Source organism: Taeniopygia guttata, chromosome 26 (assembly GCF_048771995.1).
Source record: "Taeniopygia guttata chromosome 26, bTaeGut7.mat, whole genome shotgun sequence".
NCBI lineage: Eukaryota > Metazoa > Chordata > Aves > Passeriformes > Estrildidae > Taeniopygia > Taeniopygia guttata.
The window spans coordinates 4,233,710-4,250,877 of NC_133051.1; the positions used below are offsets into that span (position 1 = coordinate 4,233,710).

General features: G+C 56.4%; 1 protein-coding gene across 6 annotated transcripts in view; it reads right to left on the reverse strand.

Annotated features, from left to right (window-relative positions):
* The window catches only part of NAV1 (neuron navigator 1), a 74,844-nt gene that overhangs the window by 24,555 nt on the left and 33,121 nt on the right, over positions 1 to 17,168 (reverse strand). For 5 of the 6 annotated variants that reach the window (XM_072918747.1, XM_072918744.1, XM_072918742.1 and 2 more), the window contains 2 exons: positions 5,568 to 5,670; positions 1,499 to 1,864 (listed from right to left, as the gene is read on the reverse strand). In XM_072918747.1, coding sequence (XP_072774848.1) covers positions 1,499 to 1,864; positions 5,568 to 5,670 — 469 coding nt within the window. The remainder of the gene's footprint in view (positions 1 to 1,498; positions 1,865 to 5,567; positions 5,671 to 17,168) is intronic. The other variant, XM_072918746.1, reaches the window with a different exon arrangement.

Consider the following 17,168-nt stretch of genomic DNA (forward strand, 5'->3'; position numbering starts at 1 on the left):
ATCCTGTCCATAGCAGTGCAGGACTGAGCTGTCCTGGGTCTCTGACCCTGCCTACACTCCCCCTCCTCAGTGATTGATGAATACAAAGTGTTGCTCCAGTCACCCCTCCCGGCACTGCCTCTGAAGCCAAGGGCACCTCAAGGTTATCCACCTGCATGAGCAGCACCAAGATGAGACAAGGAGGGAGATGGGGAGCAGTGTACCCTTCATCCCCACAGCCAGCCCTGCTGCAGCCTCAGCCATCCAGGGCAGCCCAAATCTACCCCACTGCCAATCACACCTCGCAGTCCAGTGACCAGTGGCAGAACGTGGGGACGTGGGACCTCTGGCTGCCACGCAATAGATGAAGATCTACAGGAGGGTCCATGTTGAGCCAGCACAAGGCTCCCTCATTCACAAGCACAGGGCAGCCCCCAAGGTCATATGCCCATGAGGAGGATGGGTCTGACACCCACGGTGGCACAGACACTCTCAGCACACAGCTGGAGCATGGCAGGGGCACAAGCCAGCAGACAGCCAAATGTGTGTCCCCTGCAACTGCAGGGTCATATCTGGGGAGCACTGGCCCCAGGATGGGTGTGAAGGCACAGACTGTGCTCTATCCTGCACCAAACTGATGTGACTACAGCCACTCTAGGAAGGCCAAAGAAGCGGAGTCAGGAGGCCAAATACCTCACTGGGCTCTGGGACAGCTCAAATGCCCAAGTTATTTATTTTCTGCTGTGCTGAAACAGGAAACCTCCAACATGTTCAAACCCTGGACCCTCGCCAGAGTCAGCGGCACCTCAACAGTGCAGCAGGAGCTGGACACATCTGGCAAGAAAATGTGAGCCCTGAGAGTGCTGGGTTGTGCACATCTGGCAGGAGATGCCCCTGGCCCCATGGCTGGAGGGATGGAGGCTGATGGGGTCCCAGAAGGAGGGACTCTGCTCAGCAGCACACCCTGCCCCATGTGGAGTCATCAGCAGTGACACCTCGGTGCCCAGTTCTCACTGGGTGCTGAGATCTAACCCAGCCTGTCCCACCACGGACACCAGGAGTCCCACAGGACGTCCTCACAGTGCCTGGGTCACAGGAAGCCACTCAGACTGACTGGTGTAAACTGAAGAGCACTTCTGAAAGCAGCAGCATTCACCCCAGCAGGACTGTGGCTCAGGGCTTTGCAGCTACAGACCATGCACTTTTCTCAGCTCCCTGCTCCAGGAACACTCAGATCAAGCTGGACACTTTCCACATGCTGGGAGAGCACCTCATTCTGGCTCAGGAGCCCATCAGCCTCAAGAAGACCCAGCTGGCCGAACACCAACAGCACTGCTAGCAGGAAAGCATATCCTGGGATGTGGGGACGTGATCCAATCCTAACCAGACTGGCTGTAACCATTGTACCAGTCCATCCACCCGCCCTGTGCCAGGTGTTCCCGCTCCGCCAGCCGAACAGGAGCGGGTGAAACCTCCTGGAGAGCCCCAGTCCGGGCACAGCTCCTGCACGGGCACGTACCCCGTGGTGATGTCCTCGTCCTCCGTCAGCGTCTTCCCCATCAGGTCACTGTCACTCATGTACCCCGACTTCAGCTCCACATCGTCACTGTCCAGCGCCTCGACCAGCTCCAGGCGGGAGATGTGGCTCAGCTTGCTGGGGCTGCGCATGGGCATGGTGTGCGAGTAGTGCGCCCGCTCCCCGTGCGTGTACCAGCTCGGGGTGCCCTCAGAGCGGCAGGTGCCCCCGACCGATGGCGCGTCCCCGGCCTGCAGGCGTGGGCTGGACTGCCCATAGCGCCAGGACAGAGGGGAGGAGCGGTTGGAGAGGCTGGAGACACTCCGTGGGTTGGCTTCATCACTGTCATAGCAGGTCATCTCGAGGGAGCTGCGAGGACAGGCAGTCAGGGAGTTAGGGCAGGGCATGGGGGCAGTGGAGATCTGTGCTCTGCCTCACTCCCCTGCAACTGGGTCTGCAAGTGCTCAGATACCAAAACTGCCCATTTTGAGGCAGCCAGGCAAGGCTAGAGTTTCCCAAGACTGTGGATGCAGGGACACTGTCTGTCCTGGACCCCCTCCATGTCAGCTGGCAAGGGACAGTCCCCTTCTTCCCTGCGTGCTGCCAGCCTGGTGTCCCACAGTGCAGGACTCGCTGGGACACGCACACCACAGTGTTTAGTGATGCCCATGTCTCCCCAGGGACAGTGGAATAGGACGTGGGGTGTGATGGGGGCTCTGTGCTCAAGTCAGTCTACAAAGGCAACGCTCTACCACAGCCCTGTCCATCCACCTCAGAGCAGGGCCAGGGGTGCCACCAGGACTGGTGGCAAACACACCTGGGAGAGGGGTCAGCTCTATTCTGGAGACCTGCTCCAGCCCCAAAATCCAGCTGTGCTGAACTCATCTAATAGAGCACCTTTAGTGGAAAGCCTGGACATGCTCCCCCATGTCTGGGCTGCTTCTGCTCAGCCACTTCTCCCCCAGCACTTCAACATCTGCACCTCAAGATCACACCAGACCCAGGACAGGACAAGGTGGGGTGGTGGCACCAATCCCAGGGAATGTGAAGGTGGGCCATGCCAGGGAGTGGAGGCTGTGAGTGAAAGAATGCCAAGGGACAGACCTGGGACCAGTCCCTGCAGCAGCACCTCCCACTGAACCCCTGTAGACTGAACCCCCAACATCTGGGCAAGAAAGATGACTGCAAGAGAGGGCTGCCCAGCCCCAGGGGCTGCCCACAAGCACAGTGCTCTGCAGCCAGCCAAGAACCTATGAGTGCTTCAGAAATGGGGAGTTCCGTCACTCCCTGTGCCTCTCGGGGTGTATTTTGGGCAAACTGTGAGTCTAAAACTAAATTTAGTAACGAGAAACTATTACTTCTTGGAGCAGCTCCTTGGGAACCCACAGTCCTCAAATTGGCTCCAAACACTAGTATCAGTAAATTATTCCCTAGCTTGGATTAAACGTTCCTGCAGGAGCACCCAAAGCCAAACCCGGGCTGCAGCACTGAATCTAAAACAGGGAACTACATAAAAAAATCTAGGAAGTTTGTTAAAGCGGAACTAAAGGGGGCAGCTAAAAGGGCTTTGTTTTTGTCGGCAGCACAAAGGCTGTTTGAGGATGTGCTCCCGGCAGCTCAGAGCACATGCCAACCATGTCTCTGAGCAGGAGGAACAGAATCTTCACCTCGAATCCTGGGTTCAGTTCTGGGCCCCTCATGACAAGAAAGACATTGAGGAGCTGGAATATTTCCAGAGAAGGGCTGGGGAAGAGTCTGGATCATCAGGAGCAGCACAGGGAGCTGGGAGGGGGCTCAGCCTGGAGAAAAGTAGGCTCAGAAGGGACTTTCTGGCTCTCCACAACTGTCTGACAGGAGCAGGGAGCTGGGGAGGAGTCGGGCTCTGCTCCCAGGAAACAAGGGACAGGAGGAGAGGAAATGTGCCAGGGGAGTTGTCCCAGGGGAGGTTTAGGTTGGATATTGGAGAAAATTTCTTTCCTCAGAGGGTGGTCAGGCACTGGCACAGCTGCCCAGGGCACTGGTGGAGTTACCATCCTTGGAAGTGTTTAAAAAACATGTGGATGTGGCTCTTGGGAACATGGTGTAGTGGTGAACACAGCAGTGCTGGGGAAATGGTTAGACTTTATGATCTTAGAGACTTTCTCTAAGTGTCCTCCAGGTGTCCACTGAGTCTCCTCAGTGACTCTGTGATTTCATGATTCTCTAAGCCCCAAAGATGTTCATGCAGCTCTGTGCCAGGATATGGTGACATCTTTCAGAAATTACACTGTGCCCTAACAGGGCAACAGCAAAGACTGAGCCCTCAGCCACTGGATGGAAGAACGCAGTGAGGGTAACAAGAGAAATTTGAGGAATAGTTTGTGGAATGAATAAAGAGAGAGCCCAAAGCAGCTGCAGGACACCAGCAATGCAGGCACATCCAGAGGACTTGCAGATGACATCTGTATTGGACAGACTTGTAGGAAGTGTTCCCAAGAGCAGAATGAGTGGGTACGTGTGTAATTACAACGTACCAGGGAAGAGCTGACACAGCTTTGGGAAAGGAAAATCTGGCTCACAGTCGTAGAGGAGCTCCTGAAGGGATACAGGGAACTGCTGAGGCTGCTGTGGGCTATTGGAATAAAAAAAGCTTCCAAATAAATTCAGCTGTCATGGGATAAGAGGGATGATCTTCACATGTTTAAGTCCCGCTGAAAGGGACAGAGTGCAGGGGTAGGGATCCCTGGGCTATCCATAGCCATTTTTCTCCATGGCAGGAATGCAGCTGAGGCATCCACCATGTGATGTACTCACAGCTCATCAAGGAAAGGAAGTGATAGTGAAGAGTCAAATCCCACCAGCAATGCTAATTTAATCACCCTTAATATCCTCGCCCTATTTTCCTAAGACCTGAGCTGAGAAGGATTTCTGAAGGAGCTGAGCACTGGGGTGAGGAGGGGGATGGAGTTTGACACTTTTTGCTTGATGAAAGTGAAATGAACACACCGCAGCCCTGGCTCAGCATGAGCAATGCTGGGCTCTGACCAAGCTCCTGCACCGAGCAAAGGGATGGCAGAGCTGTAATGGATCATTTCAGGAAATGGCCAGCTCAGAAAATATTGTTGTGGCCCCATGCAAATCCCACTGCCACAACTCTCTGCTGCTCCTGGCTCAGAAAACATCCAGGAAGCACAGCAAGGGCGAGCAAGGTGTAGAAATTTCAGATGATGAAGAGGAAATCAAAGGGCTGCTTCGTCCTGGACAAGGCTGGATGAGGGGTGACACGGGAAGGTCTGTAATGGTGAATGGTGGGTGAAAGGTGGGAGGAAGCTGCTGGCTTTTGTCCCTTCCAAGACAAAAAACAGGACTGAGGGAGACCACGAGGTGGCAACACACTCCAGGAGAAAGATGTTCCTGCATCCCCACTTTCCCAACCGGCTGACACCCACACAACCTTGCAAATCCAGAGTGAAGCAGAAACCATGCAAGATCTCAAGAATGACCCAGGGGGACACAACAGGCAGTCCCAGACGTGTGTCAGAGCCCCCTAAGCACAGACACTGTGCTCTAGTTGTCCACACAGTGCTCACCCTGTCCCTATCCCCACCATTCCCTCGCTCCAGTCTGGGCAGGGCACCTCAGGGTACTCCCACCTCTGCTCCTGGGCTCTGGCTGAGAGTTCCTCCATCATCATCCTACACAGAGCAGAAAAACTAAGTCACAGATAGGGATGGAGCCTCTGGTGCAAACTAGGGTGGGTACAAGTGATATCTTCACCTCTGATGGTCCATTCAGGGTCACCATACCTCACACCATCTCTCTGCTTTGTCATATCCCCTCACTGGCACCACTCCCCAACCTTTGCTGTCCCAGAGCACTTTTGGGGACAGCACTCTGCTGCAGCACCACACGACACCCCACGGATCTGGGGGCTTCTCTCCAAGCCTCCATGTGCAGGGTCCCCAGGTCACAAAGCACTGCTGATTTCCTCCCACCCACATGGCCCTCACCAGAAGCAGAGCTGCTTCCCACCTGCCCCAGGAAGGACACTGACTGTGGAGAAGAGATTGGGGGTCCGGTGCTGGGGCCTCACCTGTGAGACACCTGAGAGCCCCTTAGGCTGGACATGGTCTCTTCCAGGTTCTGACGTAGGTCCAGTACATTCTGCACTGTCCTCTTCCTCTGGGACTCAGGGTCTGTGGAGAGACAAGGTGAAGGCTTTAAAGGGATGGATGGATGGATGGATGGATGGATGGATGGATGGATGGATGGATGGATGGATGGATGGATGGATGGATGGATGGATGGATGGAGCAACCCCCTGCCCATGGCATGACCAACAGCCCTGGCTCTGCCCATCAGGAAGGGACAGGGCAAGTCTGGCACCAGGCTGGAGCTGCACCCCCCTGAAATGCCACTACCAAGCATGCAGCTGGGATGGTTATGTCTAGTCCAGAAAGAATGAGCTGGCAGAGACCAAGTGGGGCCACAGGACCCACTCAGGTGACAGGAGCAGCAGTCACCTGGAAGAATGTCCCCAAACCTGCCCCTGCATCCCCTATGGCCCCAGGGGTGCTCCAGCCTGGGAACATGAGTGCTGGAGCAGCATCACTTGGTGTGCAGCCAGTGGGACTGAGGGGAGGTTGGGGGTTGGAGAACACTGAGCCCCACTCATGAAGGAGTGGCTGCTGCTGTGCAAGGCTGGAGCAGCTGGTGGGACTGAGCCCCCACAGGCACAGCCCAGAGCTGAGGATTCCCAAGCTCTGTCTGCCCTGGGACTTCTCCAGGTGTACACACCCACGACATGGGTGTGTACACACATACAGAGCCATGCACCCCCCAAATTGCACATGAGCATGTGCATCTACCCACATCACAACCACCTGTGCACGTGTGCAGATATATACAGGCATGTCCACATACACATACACACACCTGCACACACAAATGTGTGCACACTGCCCAGAGACACCTGCACAGACGTGTGAGACAACAGACACCTGCACAGAGGAGGAGATCACTCCTGGCATAGCCCCAGAAGTGCTGTGGGCTCAGGGCCATGGCTCCAGCCCCAAGTCCCCGTCTCATTCACGTGCACCCCGGGCACTAACAGCCGTGCCACTGTGGCTTTGATCCCTGATTTCAGGCCTTTCAGCTGCAGCCTGCCCTGGATCTGCAGTGACAGCAGGCGTGAGGGACATGGGATGTGGCTCCTCCTAATGAAACGTGGCAACCAGCGCTTCAGGATTTTCAATGGCACCGCCACCATGTGAACTGCAGGGACAGGGGGAGGGGGGACATTGACAGCACACACCCCAGCTGCAGGGACATGAGGATGGGGGACACCGCCAGCACTCACCCCAGCGGCTTCCCACAAAGGCACAGCCACATGCCCATGCTCAAGCAGGTCTCCCTGTGTGTTCCTTGTCCCCATCACACTCTGGCCACACCTCGGGCAGCACCCAAGGGCCCTGCCCCATCTCCAGGCTCCCCTTGCCCGCCTGCCTGGGCAGGAGCACCTCAGACCAGTGAAGCAGCCCTGATTTACGCATGAGCCTGGAAGGGGGTGACAAGCAGGAACAACCCCGATGAGACGGGTTCAATCAAGCAGGTTAAAGTCAGTTGTAGATGAGGTAAAAGGGCTGGTGAGCCCACAGGGCACCCAATGTGACCAGCCACATCAGAGCATAAGGACACCCATCCCTGCATGTGTCAAATCACCCCAGTGCAGCTCCCAGAACCTCAGGACACAGGCTGAGCAGGACACAAGTCATTATTAACTCATTATTAAATCTCCACTGTGGAGATTGGAGGAGTTAATCAAAGGCATAGAAGCTCCAAGTGCATGTTCCAATGGCACCGACCCACATCCCCAGCTTCATCCATTGCACCAGTGGAGGAGTTAATCCAAGGCACAGAAGCTCCAAGTTGTCCCCAGAGCTACAGGATGGGGATGCACAGGCAGTACAGGAGAGGGATGCATCTGAGATGGCTGCACACATGGAACCAGGGTGCAGGAGAGGCTTGAGATGCCCTCAGTGCTGAAGGGTGGCACCCACCTTGCTCTGCAGCCAGGGACAAGGGAACACCATGCCTGTCTGGTGGGGCAGGCAGAAAGGATCATGTTGGCACCTGAAAGCTGCAAGATCCTGCCCTCAAGTTGCCTGCAAAGATGGATTTTCAGGCTTGAAACAGCAGGGCTGGAACCTGTGTTCAGGTGCCCGGCTGTCACACTGCAGTGTGTGGGGCTATGGGAGATTTGGGCTCCTTGAACCTCAGGGAACAGCAATACAGAACCACCAGTGTCCCCAGGCTGGTCTCCATGCAGTAAAGGACTTTAGCACCTTCAGCTCCTTCACCCTGGCCCATTCAGGGGTGCTGTCACCCAGACCCAGCTCCTGCAGCCAGAGAAGGTGGCACGCACACCCTGCAGTGCCATGTCCCTGTGCGCTGGGGCAGGACAGAGAGGGACGGGATGAAGAGTCACTGTTGTCCCCTGGTGCTGGCAGTGGCTCCCACCCTGCCAGCTTGGCAGAGTGCTCCTCCCGGGCATGGCTCCATCCCAAAACCCCGTCTGCCTCCCCCAGGGCCACCCGCAGCCATTCCCCCGGGCACAGAGCCAGCCGGGCCTGGCGCTGCCTCCTCCCGGGCGCCACTGCCAGCGGGGCCGCTCCAGCCGTCCCAAAGCAGGGAGCAGTGGGGCTGAGTTGTGTCCCCAGCTGCCCTGACCGAGGGGCCGACACAGGGGCACCACCTCCCCTGCCCTGCTCTGCTGCTGGGGCACCAATGGCAAACAGCAACATCCCAGGGCTCTGGGACAGGAGTTCCAGGACAATGGCCCTGACCCACACCCCCAGCTTCATCCATTGCCCCATTCGTCACCCATGCCTGGATGGCATCACTTCAGTTTTTGGTGACAGTCCAGGTCACTCTGGACTCCAGGAAAAGCAGCAACTCTTATCCTGGAAAGGGCCAAACTGAGACTGGAAGAGCTGCTCACCCACCTCTGGCATACATCCCGCTGCTAGCACTGAAGTGCCACCATCTGCCCCCACAGTGCTGTCCTGGTGGTGACACAGGGACTCCTGCAGTCTGTTCCCCAGGGACAGCAAGGGGCCACGAGCTGGCTCGGAGCTCACCGAGTCACTGTATGCCAGAACTGAGTTGAAACCAGAGCCACTGGGAGAGGCTGAAGTGTGGGAACAGCAGGAGAGCGCTGGATTCCTCCTCACATTGATTTAGTAAGCTTGTGCAGCCAGATGTTTCCAGCTGCTGGAGCACGGAGCAGCAGAGAAGGCTCAGCCCATGCCATGGCGAGGTCAGTCAGACGTTCAGCCTAGGCCAGGCTCAGTTTCCCGGCAGCTATGGCTGGGATGTGTCCCACAGCACTCCCCACTTCACTGGAGCTGCAGAGTCAGGGACTGATGTCTCCCTGCCCCAGTCCCAGGCTGGCCTGCAGCCCCTCAGCAGATCCCACTGCTCTCGCAGACTCTGCCCACCCTGCTGTTACAGAGGGGAGTGCTGGCTCTGGCCCTTTGCCCCTCGTTCTGACCATGCACAGGGCAGCCATGAGATGCAGCCACTGGCCCCAGGCCCTGTACCGGGAGGTCACCAGAGCCCACTGCCCAAATAATTTGTCCCTGTGCCAGGCAGCTCTCAGTTGCCTATACCCTCTGCTGTGCTTGAGCAACTCTCACTCAACTGAGAGCTCTCACTCAACACTCCTTTCTCAACTACGCCTTTTCAGTGCTCTCTTCAACATCAGCAAATATGATACAAGCTCCATTTGGCACTCGAGGAAACTGAGGCGGGAAGCCTCAGCCCATCCCCGACCACCCCCGCACCTGCAGCACTCCCTGGGCATGGCTCCCAGCGCTGACCACCACATCACACACTCAGCAAGCTGGCACTGCGGGCGCCTGGCCCCCACCCACGCAGTGCCCATCGCCCTCATCTCCTGCCTGGCCAAGCTGGGGCAGCAGCAGGCACCATCACCACAAGAAGGAGCATCTGCAAGGTGGGATACAGAGCCAGAGGCAGCCAAGGAGGAAGAAGAGGGGGAGGGAGAAGGAGAGAGCTGTGCTGGAATAGCTGGCTCAGGGCACAGCACTGTTTGCTGTGAGTCTGACTGTGATGGGCAGCACAGAACCATGGCTGGAAAAGACCAGGGAGCTCCAGGCTGTGCTCATGTCCAGCTCTCCCTGCCACCTCCCAGAGCAAGCAGTGGCAGTTCCTTTGTCTGCGTGTCGGGGTGCAGCCCCGGCCCCGCAGCCGGGTGCTGCCGACGTGGCCAAGTACGTCAAGGAATGAAGAAATAATCAACTCCAAATGGCTCTGACAGCTCATTTCAAAGAAGCATGTGGCCACCAGCTCCCACTGGGGTGAGGCAGGGCTGCATCCGTGGGACATGTGTGCCCCATGTGCCTTAGCACAGAAACTCACGCGTGCGTGTGTGTGTGTATGTGTGTGTGTGTATGTGTGTGTGTGTATGTGTGTGTGTGTGTGTGCATCATTCATGTGGGGGCCACGTGGCAGAAAAAGCCTGCAGAAAGATGCATGTGTGCATGAGTATCACTTATGCCTGTGACCTTGCACATGTGCCCTGTGTCCATATGCAGGCAGTGGGACAGCAGGACATGATACCAACACTGGCACAAGGGTGCCAGGTTTGCATGGGTGCACTGTCTGCACTCAGCATGAGCATGGCACTCACACCTGTTTTCTTGCCCCCTGTGACCCGACTGGTCTCATTTCAGAGGATCCAACTGGGAAAGGACTCCTGTTGGCCCAGTAAAGATTTCAACAGCAAGCAGGAATTCACCAAGAAAGGCTGCGTGGTGTTCCTGAGTCATTCCGGTGGGCCCCTATTACACAGTAGCTGTAACAAATTTCCCCAGGCTGGAAAACATTTCTAACTGCTTGCTCAATTCCTTCCAGTGCATTGAAAAATCCACTAATAAACTCTGCAATAAAACCCATTCTCATGGGGCTGTGAGCCTCCTCCAGCCCCGCTGCACTCTCTGGCTCCACGAACCCTAGAGCAGACTCAAACTGTTCCCTCCATCTGCCCCAGCCTCTGCCCCCAGTCCTGTTTATGAATGAATCAGCACAGGCAGTGTTTTGTTGTTTTTTCTAGAAAACCTTCCACTCTGGTACTCGGAGACCACCCGAGGGGAAATCCATCAGCCTGGTGTGAACCTGACTGAGCCCCGTGGGTTCCACACTCACACCCTGCAGCCTGCGACTCCATCACCAGCGTCTGGGTGTGCCACCAGCAGAGTCTTCCTGAACGGAGTAAATGGCTTTATCTTGCATTATTACATCCAGCTCTGATTCCCATTCCTGGATGGCTGGGCAGGCGGATGGTCACAACCTGCAATCCTTGCTTGGGGCTTAATTGTCTTTTCCCCCAAGCAGGCAGGATGAGCAGTGGAGATGGCTAACAGAGCTCTGTGGGGTGACTGCCAAGTCTGCAGTGTTGGCCTTGTTTTCCAGCTCAAGCCCCATCCTTGCAATTCCTACGTGCTCCCATCAAGGATGTATCAGTAGCCCCAAATCACCCCTCTCTCTCTGGAGATGTCCCAGGGCACCCAAGCTGGGCAGAGAATGTCTTCCACACTTGCTCAGTGCCCTGGGAAAGCACCACACTCTTTCCTGCAAACGTGCTGCCCCACCCAGAAGAAGACAGCAGGTACATTAGCACTCCTGGTTTTCTTACTTTCATTGGTGTGAGCACAGAGCTGGCTGCCAGCCCTGCATCCTCTGCAGCAGTGTCAGGAGGGATTCCTGCTCCCCGACGGGCAGGGACAGGGCCACGCAGCACCCTGGTAACAGGGTACCAGGGTACCTGGACAGCTGACTGGTGCCCTGCTGACCCCAGGCAGATGGATGGGGAAAGCCTGGCACCATTCCCTGAAAGACAGCAGCAGCCCCTTAGCTGATGGAGCCAGAGGAGCTACTCCCCATGGATATGGAAGCACAGCCTCCTGCCATCGGTGCTGGGGATGTGCAGATATCTGAGGTCCCCTTCTGTGACTCCACCAAGGCAGGCTGGCCTCTGCACATGGTGCTGCCCTGCATGTAGCCCTGCAAGGCTGTGGGACGAGGTTGGACACAGCCCAGCAGGTTCTGCACTTGCCCCTGGCTGAGGGAAGAGAGGCCAGCAGCAAGTCTTGGGGGAGACAAGGGGGGTACAGTGGGTAGCAATGTGGCAGTAGCATGTGTCCTGCAAAGCCCAAGTCCCCCAAGGAGCACCAGCCCCTGTGGAGCCAGAGAGGTGACAGGACTCCGGTTTGGCACAGCCACCCCGCATCTCACATGTTGGTGGACCCTTCTTCAAAATGACAAGGCTCTGTGGGAGGTTCCAACAGTGGCTGCAGAGGAGGAGGAAGCCAATTCCCTGCCTGCACTCCCTGACTCTATCATTGCACCCACCACTGTAGTCATCATCTCTGCCATCATCACCACCAGCATCCCCATCACTGCCAACATCCCCACCACTGCAGTCATCATCACCACCACCATCCCCATCACCACCATCATCCCTGTCACCACACCATCCCCATCACTGTCAAAATCCCACCGCTGCAGTCATCATTACTGCCATCATCACCACACCATCCCCATCACCACCACCATCCCCACCACTGCCACCAGTGCAGGCGGGGGCAGCCCCACGCTGTGGGAGGGGGCACCATCTCCCTGCTGGAAGGTAAGAGCAGACAATAAGCAGTTGTGCAGCAATGACAGGCTGGGACTTGAGCCGAATCAGCACTTTTAGGGGCGATCATGGCTGCTAAGCCTTGCGAATCACTGCTCATAACAAGGGCAGGGCTGAGAGACCTGGAGCCTGGACCCCGTCTGGCTCCAGTGAGCCAAGCTTTTAAAAGGGATTCAGACTTTCTCAGGCTAGAACAGCCATAAATCTACTTAATTGGGTCTCTCCCATACACAAGTTTCCAAGTGAATCCACTGGAGAGATCCATACTGGGCCTCCAGCCCATTTGTGGGTTATTCTTTCAATGGATGCTGTGCTTGGCCCCAAACCACCCCACCTGCACATCCAAACCACAGTTCCTTTTCCAGATCCAGAGCCTCTAGCTGCTCCATGTTCAGGCATTCCACCTCTGTGCTGCCCTCTGCTCCTCTGTGCTGATGAGCTGGGGGAGCCCAAAATCCCCTGTGTTGGGACACATCTTGGTTCTGCACAAGGCACTACTCATCCCACAGCCATACCTGCCTCCAAAGTTGCTCCTGAAAGCATCAGAGGAGCTGGGAGCATCCCAACACCCCTGGCCCCAGCGCCACGGGTCTCCAAAATAATCCATGCAGCTTGGGAAGGAGGGGGATGATAGGTTAACAGGCCAAATCCATGCTCCAAGGGATGCCCCAAGCCTCTGGCCACTGGCACACACAGCAGCAGTCACACATGGTGACACTAACTCCCTGCTGACAGCTCCAAGGCCTTGGGAACACAGAGACAGGGTCATCAGTGGTCACTGCACCTGGGGTCTGTGCTAAGCTGACAGAGGAGGGTCAGACTGGTCACACAGCACTGCATGCCTCAGTTTGCCCTGGAACCTGCCATTCTCCTCACAGTTCTACATCACCAAGGTGTGCCTGTGCCATACTGGCCCCCAACAAGGCACAGCTGTGTCCAGCCTGCTTTCAGCACCCCAAACAACCCAAACACAACACCCTTCCCACAGCCACCAACAGATGGTCAGGGCAGTGCTGCAGATCCCGTGCAAAAAAAGCTAAAAAGTGGGGAAGAAATGGAAAAAAGCCCTAATTCCCCAGGGTGAGGCAGAACAGCACAGCCAGGTCCCAGCACAGAGGCCCTGGAGCAGCCGGCAGCAGCGGGTTCACGCTCCCCACGCATCACCAGACACAGGTTGGACATTGTGGAAATTCAAAATTCCAGATGGCTCTTTTGGGGTGGGTTTTTTTTTTTTTTTTTTGCCTTGCCTCATTTCCAAGGCAACAAGACTCCCTGTCATCTGCCAGTTGCCATAGAGATTTCACCTGATTCTGCTTCAGCGGAAGAGAAAGCCAGGCTCCTCACTGCTGCCGAGGAGCCACGAGCCACCACCGCCTTCAAACTTACTGGGAACAGCGGAGATAAATGGGGCTTTATATGAGGAAGGCAATGGGCTGATTCAGAGGATCAAAGGAAGGAACTGCGGGTTTCTATAGCACAAATCAGCCCTTCACTTAACTGCTTTGGTGCCCTCCAGATGTGCCCTGCATCTGGGGACGTCGCCAGCTCTCACTCCAAGCTTTGCCTGGTGGAGGAGGGGGGATGTGGGTGCATGGGGAATCCTGCACCCACTGCTTACAGCGTGTCAAGGACCAAGCTGGGTTCCCTGCAGGGAAGGGAAGGCACATGACCTGTGCAGGCCACAGCCACCCCATTATGGGGTCCTAACCCCATAATGATCCTCGCTCACCATGTACAGCCCTTCTCCAAAGGTCCACGGCGAGGATGGGGAAATGCAGGATGAGCTAGGGAGGAGGAGATGCCCATGGGCTGTGCTCGGCACAGCTTGGCTGTCACAGACATGGGGGTCCAGCACCACAGGCCACCAGGGCAGTCACAGGCAGGCAGACACAGCGTATGTATGTTCCTCATCAGCACCAATGCCACCCCAACAGCCCCATCACTGCTGGGGATCATCCATGGAGACAGTGTGGATGCATCCACACCCCAAGCCCAGGCGCAGCATGTGGTTCAGTCATTCCTCCCAGACTCACCCTCATCCCAGGCCCCTGTGACAGTAGCTCTTAGACTCTCAATCAGATGCCCCAAATCAGTAGGTCTGATGTACCCCTGCCTGGAGCTCCCTGTTGTTGATGATAATGAATCCCTTGGGCATGGGAGAAGGTTCCAGGCATTGGCAGGGTGTTCAAGGGTGGCAGTCACCCCTGCATACAACAGGTCAAGGTCCCCACACTCATCCCTTCCCACTGGCTGCCCAGGTCTGGCTGAAAGGGCATTTATCAGTCCCCAGAGCCTCTCCCCTCCCCAGCCTGCATCCCTGCACCAGGGCAGGCGGAGAAGGGCCCGACTGGGCAGCTCTTGGCTTGAGTTGGCTCTGCTTTGTAGAACAGTCATTAGCAGAGCCAAATTTCCCATTCCCAGCCAGAATACGGCCATGCTTGGGGAAGCTTTATATTCACAGACACAAACAACTCACATTTGCTTTTTAACTGTTGGAATTGCACCCACTGGGACAGAGCAAACAGGGAGCCTTTTGTCCCCCATGCCGTGTGACTGAGAGCTTTGTGCAGAGCAATGCGTTGCAAATATAATTCTCCCCAGCCTCAGCTGGGCTCTGGTAGACACTTGGGCTGTCTGTCCATCACCAGATCAGCCAAAGAGTCCTCATGTGTCTCCAGCAGGAATGTAAAATGTCTTCCTCAGCTTCCCGGGCAGCCTGTGGAGCTGCTCCACACTGAAACATCAGGCACACTCAAATGCACCCAAAGCACAGCTGGTGATGGGGGCTCTTCATCTCCCAAGTACCTGGGGTGGGCAATCAGAGTGGCAAGCGGCCACAGGTGGCAGAGCTGCTCTCTGGGGTTACAGCTCTCCTGGATGCAAGCAAGAGCGGCTCCGGGCATGGAAAATCCCAGCATGACACAGGCACAAAGAGCAGCTCATTGTGAGCCTCCAGAGAAGGTGCCCCAGTCACTCCCCAGCCAGAGTGTCTCTGGAAACCTCCAGCCCACTGCTGAGCTCCAGAACATTGGAGCTGGCACTCACCAAGCTGTGAGCACCAGCACTCCTCAGAGCTCTCACTCTGGAGAGGGACAAGGGACAGCTCTCCCTGAGTGGGACATGTCCTCGAGGCACTGGCTGAACCCCCATCTCAACCCAGCAACACCACCCAGGGAGGAGCATCCTTCACTCTGGAAGAGGGCGATCCTGGAACAGCTGCTCAGCTTCAGGAAGAGGCTCAGGATTGCAAGCACACCCCAGGCTCTCTGCAAAGCCTGGGGGATGTGCACCATGAGGGTCCAGCTGACAGCAGGGCCAGACCCCAGGGTAGGTCATCAGCCCTTGCACAAGAGGGTCCCTCAATAGCCCATGGAGAGAAGAGACTGGGCAGGAGGCAGAGCACATCAGGGGGGCAAACCCAGCTAACGAGTTCCAGGCTTGTTAGTGGATCTATTGTTACCACATCCCGCGGGAGGAGGGAGATAACACAGGCTATTTTTGCTCCCATCTGGGGAATCGTTTTCCTCCAACATGTACTGCTACAATGCTAATTTTTAAGGCTGATGATTAATTGATGTCAGGCGCATTATGGGGCCAACGGATCTCTCTTCCCTGGGAGCGCCAAGGACAGAGGGAGACGTGTTTTGACAGATGTCGTTGGAGCTGCGTGTGAGTGACGTCCTAACAACGGAGGAGAATAGGAGCCATTACCATGGAAAGCCCTGGAAATGGGAGGGGAAGTGCCTGCACGCGACCCCAGCACCCCTCCTCGAACAGCCCCTAATCCGCCCTTCACGCTCTGCCCGTGGTTACCAGGGCTCTGCTCCGGAGATAAACGGTCTTTGTGCACACCCAGGGAGAACTGAATCTCCTGCCTGCGGCGAGGAGGGCTTGGCCTTTCTTCTCCCCCTCCCCAGCCTCGCAGGAGGGCCAGGTGCCAAATTCACTCTGGCACCAAAGCAGCAGCCTGCAGGGAGCCGGAAACAAGTCTGCTACACATACGATCACCAGGATCCCGCAAGGCTGGGGCTCTCCCTGCACCTGGCAGCAGGGTGGGCGAGCACTGCTGGGATGCCTAGGGCTGCTGGGCATATCAGGCACTGGGCAAGGTTCACCCTGAAAACCACGGCAGCATCTGCAATAGCAGCCCAGGCATGGCTGAAGACCAACACGCATAGCACAGATTTTGGGGTCCATTCAGTCTGCAGCATCAGCTGCCCAGGTGATGTTCACCCCAAAGCAAACCCACTATACTCTCCCAAAGATGGAACTGTGCAAGGTGAATGGCAGAAGGATTGCTTGAAGAGGATGCCATAGCTCTTACAGCAACACAGTGACCTCCTGCATTCCCCAGGTCTCCCGCCAGAAGCGGGATGAGGCATCCTGCTAACTCAGTGGAGAGCATGGGGTGATTCTGATCAGTGCAGAATATCTCCTCTGCCCGCTGTGCCAGCTCCCCAGGGCCACCCTCACTCCAGTCAGGGGGTACAGAGCCTCGTGCTCTGCTACAGCCCTCAGTTGCTCCCCTCCCCACCAACATTGCCATTACCTCTGCTGACCTTGTTACCTGCTCCTCCAAACTTCCCTGGGAAAGGTACCTAACCCACTGGAGCCAGGAGCAGCACCAGCCCCACGTCTCTCCCCATCCTGGGCTCCACACCCAGCACCCCACTGCCCCACAACAGTGCCTCACATACATCCCTGTGCCAGGGACATGCTGGGTGTGTGCTGGGAAGCTCAGCAGCAGCAGTCTCCTGCATCCATACTCAGCCAAATCCGACACCAGCTCCAAAGGCTGCACTGCCAATCTACCAGCAGTGTTATTACAAACTTGTGTTAATTGCTGCACAGTGCCTCAAGCATCCTTCACAGGAGGAGGGACGCAGATAAACTGTTTATTCTTAGCACTGATGGTTCCCCACTCCTGGTGCCGGCCCACACCATCCTCCAACTGCTTCCAGACCTGCTCCCTCT